General features: G+C 41.3%; 1 protein-coding gene across 1 annotated transcript; it reads right to left on the bottom strand.

The window, feature by feature from the left end:
• Positions 1 to 254: 254 nt before the first annotated feature.
• Positions 255 to 2147, bottom strand: DMRT3 (doublesex and mab-3 related transcription factor 3). Its single transcript, XM_008066070.2, has one exon. It carries the CDS (start codon positions 1929 to 1931, stop codon positions 984 to 986), a length of 948 nt encoding a protein of 315 aa, XP_008064261.2. The 5' UTR covers positions 1932 to 2147; the 3' UTR covers positions 255 to 983.
• Positions 2148 to 5917: the final 3770 nt, after the last annotated feature.

The following is a 5917-nucleotide window of genomic DNA, read 5'->3' as shown; positions in this document are numbered from 1 at the left end:
TCTTACACACAGTAGGCATTCAATAAGTATCTGTTGAAGAAACTAATGGACAGAGGGAATGAAGTAACACTATTCTTGAACAAATTATCTGTCTTTCTGAATGCAGCTCTGAAACTCTGCCATTCATATTTCTCTGGAATGTCTCATTTAACGGATACCTTGATTCCTGAACTATGCATTAGTAAGTAGCTTTTCAATAAAGTATCTCTTTTTAGACATCCTCTTTCCACAAGTAGAAATGACATAAACCAAGATCATCTCCTTAGTTTATTTTTTTTCTAGAGTCCTTAGCATGCTACATTAACCTGACAAAGCTTAATCTTGTGTTCATTTCACAATACATTTCATGCAGTTCACAGCTGTGATTGGTTTTACATCGACATTACACATGTTTCGATTCAGCCATGTGAAAAGATAATTCTTAATGGAGTTTGTCTCTGAAAACTGTCCAAGCTTAAATAAGCATATGAGCAGTTCACCCTATTCTTAAGTGCATCTCTTTAAAATGCAAGAAGGATTTTTAGCATAAGAATATAACGTCCCTGTTATTATAGTCCATTTGCAACTGAACCACTTACTTTAGGTTTCACATATCCTGAGGAATCCTCTTTCACAAAATTGCATTCAAGTATATTAATTTATGTAACATTCCAGGTTGAGTTTAGGTGCAAGGCTGACCTTCAGCTTTACATCCCCAAATGAATCTTCCACGAACCTAGCCTTCCCAAGACTACTCTTAGCATAAGACTCTCTTTTATAATAAACATTCAGCACTAAAGCCACAGAGCAGAGCTATTTGGCATTTTCCGGTGAAGTGCAAGAAGTTAAATAAGTTATGTTTTTATTGCTAATGTATAGAATCAAGCACAGTCACTTTGTCTAACAGAAGGAAAGGATATACACGAGATGAGGCCTCTCCTCAGGCGTCCCAGGGTCCAAATGCACAGAAAATGTCACCTGGCCACCCCCCATCTAGTACCACTTTAAGATGATGTGTTGAGTATTCTGGAGTCTGAGGAGTCAGACCTCTCATCATAGTCATCTTCGGTGTAAATGGACTGCTTTGACACAATTGGACATCCATCGTCGGGGATGGAGATCCGAGGGTCTTCCGTGGCGCGGGCGGGGAGGACAGGCGAGCTTCTGAAGACGCTGGTAGAGTTACTGGGGAAAGGACTGACATACTGGGACCTCAGCTGATACTGCTGCTGCAGCGTCATGGTGTTCCACAGGGTGACATCATTGGGCAAAAAGGGGCTTGACTGGTTCCTCGCCAAAGTATTCCTCAGCATCAGCGGGTACCGGGGCGGCTGGGGGAAAGGGTGCTGCAGAGGCACCGCCAAGGGATTGGGGACAACGTTACTAGAGTCAGCAGAAAATCTCAACGTGTCTGGGACTCGAAAGGCCGACCCCACAGACCATTTGGAAGAGGAGATGGGGTAGGAGCTCAAGGTGTGTTCAAAGATGTGCCCGTTGGAGGGCAGCACGAGGCTCTCGGGTTCTGCAGAAGTTCGCTCTGCTCCCGTGACGGAAGACCGGCTGGACAGAAGGACTTCCACAGCACTCACTAGGTCCCCGCCACAGCCCTTGAGGATGAGCTCAAGCACCGTTGGCTTCTGGTTGGGGAATATCTTTTTTAACACTTCGAGTGGTGGTCTGTTGGCTTTCAAGCTGAAGGGCAGAGAAACAGTCCCCGATGGGCCCTCAATCAAGAGGTGATTCTGCTCCCCATGGTACTTGGGGCTGTCAGGGCGGCTCTCGGGGTTGCCTCCATTTTTCTGGACAGCATACCCTCCTTCATCCACAGACACTATCTCGGGGCTCTCAGGGGTGAAGCAGCTCTTACTCTTCACCACGTCTGGGGAGCTTCTCTGGTCAGTATCTTTGTCGCTGAAGACCTCAGTATTATCGGCTGAGCTGCCGTCCCCCATTCGTTCTTCAGTCAAATCTGGAAAACAGAGAACAGCTGAGTTAATCCTTTCCTGGTGTGCATAAAGAAGAACAGATGTGCTCAGAAGAGCGCAGTACACAGGCTTTTTGGAAGAGGAAATGCATCCCCGTGGGGCATTCCATACTGCAAGCCTTTTAAAAAATCCAAACTATGTCATTGGTAAAAGTTTGTTTTTAACCTGTAAATAAAGGTTTAGAAATCAGATTTCTCAGAATGCTGTATGCAAGGAAGCTTGCTTTAAACACAGAATGGCTACGTGAACACATCACCATGGAAGCCGTGGCTTTCACAGCAGTAACATTCTAAATAGAGAGCCTCTGCAGGACTGGGGAAGACTTGTAGTAGAGCAAAGCTCAGGCAAAAACAGGAAAATGAACTTAGGCTTCTCTTCAGGTTCCTCTTCTGTGGATGGAGTGCCCCATTGTAACCTTGGGACATCACTGGCTGGTGCACAACCTAGATACTCGTCAGGGAATTCTAATATTTTAAATCCACTTCTCTGCAGGCTGACTTTGAGTTAAATATGTCTTATAAACCAGTTAGTATGTGTCATTACGTTACCAAAGACAAGAACTAGCTAATGTAATTGCTGGGTACAAGAACGATACCTCTGTACATTGAAGTCTTTCATAAAATGCCATTTGAGGGATCGACAAACTTGGTTGCCTGTCACTTGCCCTAGAGGGCAAATAAGAGCAGTTGTGAATTATAGAAGGTGGGACAGGTTGCTGGAGAGGAAAAAGGAACTGGCTGAAAAGGGTTTGAGAAATTTCACAGGAACATTACCCATTAATGAAATAATGCTTCCCCAAGGCCAGGACCACGGGTGGCAAGAGGAATAAGTATGTACATACTTTCATTATTCAAGTTCACGGAATGGACTTAAAGATGCCTTTTTGTATTATATTTTTAAAAAGAGAAGGATAAAAGACTTCCCAGATAAGCAGAGACTTGCTACGAAGTAACCAGTTGCAAATTTGACATTTTGACCTAAGATATGACCCCAGAAGGGCTGGGATATTGCAGCGCTGAGCAGGCAGAAAGGAGTAGGCCAGAGTGATTTGTTTTGCAGTGATAAATTCGAACAGACCTTTATGATAAAGGAACATACTTTTTAGTATCAAGCTACATGCAAAGAGATTTTTACCCCCTTTTAAAAACATTTACTGACTGTGGCTACTCAAAGCCAGGGTAACTTTAATCTAAAGATGAAAATTCTTAATGAACCAGTTGTTGGGTAGTAAACAATCAGTTTGCCTGTGTTGTCTAATGCCCTGCCTGAATAGCCTCATTGTCGTCCTCTCTGTGGGTACACCTGATTATGTGCAGATAGCCAGCCGGTGAAATTTCATCAAAGCAGCTTCTAGAAACCATCCCCCCTATTTGTTGTTGTTTGTTTTAAAAGCCTTAAACAAAGGCCTATCTATGAACATTTTTCTAATACGAGATATATCTTAAGCATAACTGAAAAACAAAACTTTGGTTCTTCACAAAGCAATAAATATGAGCCAAGCACTAATGAATACATTTTAAAATATTCTTAAATTATATCAGGCAACTTTCAATTATAAATGTGATATGTATTCACACTTACCCCAAATTTACATTTTAATTAAACTGCTTCTTTTTTTTTTTTTTTTTTGAGTTGGGGTCTCACTCTGTTGCCCAGGCTGGAGTGCAGTAGCACACTCACAGCCACCCCAGCATCGACCTGCTGGGCTCCGGCAACCCTTCCGCCTCAACCTTCCAAGTAGCCAGAACTACAAGCATGTGCCACTATGCCCGGCTAATATTTGATTTATTGAAGAGATGAGGTCTCACCAAGTTTCCTGGGCTGTCTAGAACCCATGGGCCCAGGCAATCCGCCTTGCCTTGGCCTCCAAGTGCTGGGATTACAGGCTGAGCCACTGAGCCCAGCCTAATTAGACTGCTTCTTTTGACCATAAAATATAAGGTTGCCAGTGTGAGATTCACTTGCAGCCCACACATATGAAGTTATCTTTGCTTTTTATAATAACTCTAGGATATACAACAGACCTATTCTTGTAAAAAAAAAAATTTGATGTATTCGCTCCTAGAACTTCTGAGGACAGAGGATCCAGGTTTTACCTCCCAAATTAATGTAATATTTGAACTTCATGCCCTTGATCCAAAAGAGAAAAACATCAACAAAAAGCCTTCTAAAGATGTACATTTTAATCAGCTAGACTTATTTAAGTTTTCCTGACTCGTGACCCCATACATACCTCTTGGCTGTTAATGCTCATTATAACCTTGAAAATGAGTGGACAGTGATCATATGTTAGCTCAGCACTGAAACGAATACACGATTGGATTTTGGCCCCTGTTCAATGGAGTTTGGGAATATAAGTCAAATACCCTCTGTCATGTATGAACATAAAATAGTGTTTTAACAAAAGCTTATGTACCTCTACACAGCTCTCTTATTTCTTTCTTTCTTTTTTTTTTTTTTTTTTTTTTTTTTGAGTCAGAGTCTCACTCCATCTCCCAGGCTAGAGCGCAGTGACATGCTCACAGCCACCCCAGCATCGACCTGTTGGGCACCAGCGATCCTTCCACCTCAGCCTTCCAAGTAGCCAGAACTACAGGTGTGTGCTGCCACACCCAGCTAATTTTTTATTTATTGTAGAGACGAGGACTCGCCAAGTTGCCGGGGCTGAACTTGAACCAGCAGGCTCAGGCAATCTATTTACCTCAGTCTCCCAAAGTGCTGGAAATTACAGGCTGAGCCACCGAACCTGGTGCTCTTATTTCTTTTAACTCTAGTTTATATTATTATCAGCATCAAGTATTTATATCCCTGCAAGATACTAACAAAAACAGAATAAAGGGTAGAAAATACTATACTAGGAAGTGTAAGACCCACCTCTAACTTGTAGACCTTATTTTCTAGCTGGAGAAATAAGAGGCACATGCAGGAGAAAAAGCAAACTGGATCAGGTAGGATTTGCTAAGCATCAGATGTAAGCACACTGTACACCAATGTTCACAGCAGCATTATTCACAATAGCCAAAAGGTGGAGTCAACCCAGATGTCTATCAATGGATGAATGGATAAATAAAATGTGGTCTATACATACCATGGGATATTATGTAGTCTCAAAAATGAATGAAATTCTGGAGGAACCTTGGGGGTATTGTGCTAAGTGAAATAAGTCGGACATAAAGAACAAATATTGTATGTTTCCACTTATATGAGGTACCAAGAATTGGCAAGTTTCATAGAGATGAAAAGTAGAACCAGGTTACCAGGGCTAGGGGAAGAGGGAATGGGGAATTACTGTTTAGTGGATACGGAGTTCCAGTTTGGAATGAAGAAGTTCCGGAGACGGGTGGCAGTGATGGTTGTACAACATTTGTGTACATTACTTACTTGAAGTACATTAGGTATACTGAACTGAATACATAAAAATGTTTAAAATGTAAACTTCATGTTATAAATATTTTACCACAATAAAAAAAGAAAAAAATATAACACACAGTGTCAAAGCAATATAGACAATGCCGAGATTTTTTTTAACCAAGAGAAACAACAGTTCTTGAGAAGAGTATAAAAGCATAGCTAAAAAGTTCAAAAACTACTTTTAAAGAAATGTGTGAACCTAAAAATAGCTCTGTGTTTTAAAAGATAAATTTTCCCCATCTTAGATGTCTTTCAAACACTAAAAACACATCAGAAAAGTTTTTTGAGATCTATCAGCCAAATTTACTCTTCCAGAACACATTTCAGGTTCCAAAAGAAAGCGATTCAAAGAGAAGGAGGTTACTGAGAGGGAATTAGAGAGTGAGGTTCTGACTAACCCAATGAATCTAGCGTTATAAAAATGGAATACTTCTTTCAAGGTGGCAACAGATATACTATCCCAATCAACAATGGATGGCAGGATTATAAGGCTGACAATACAAAATCCCACTTCTGCACCTATTTTCCTAAGTTCTGCAGAA

Source organism: Carlito syrichta, unplaced genomic scaffold (genome assembly GCF_000164805.1).
Source record: "Carlito syrichta isolate Samal-C Ts95f unplaced genomic scaffold, Tarsius_syrichta-2.0.1 Scaffold308839, whole genome shotgun sequence".
Lineage (NCBI taxonomy): Eukaryota > Metazoa > Chordata > Mammalia > Primates > Tarsiidae > Carlito > Carlito syrichta.
The sequence above is the reverse complement of the archived record's forward strand: the minus strand, read 5'-3'. Positions and strand labels throughout refer to the sequence as shown.

Excerpts from the sequence above, each read along its gene's own strand:
- DMRT3 (XM_008066070.2), bottom strand. The coding sequence starts at position 1,931 with ATGGGGGACGGCAGCTCAGCCGATAATACTGAGGTCTTCAGCGACAAA.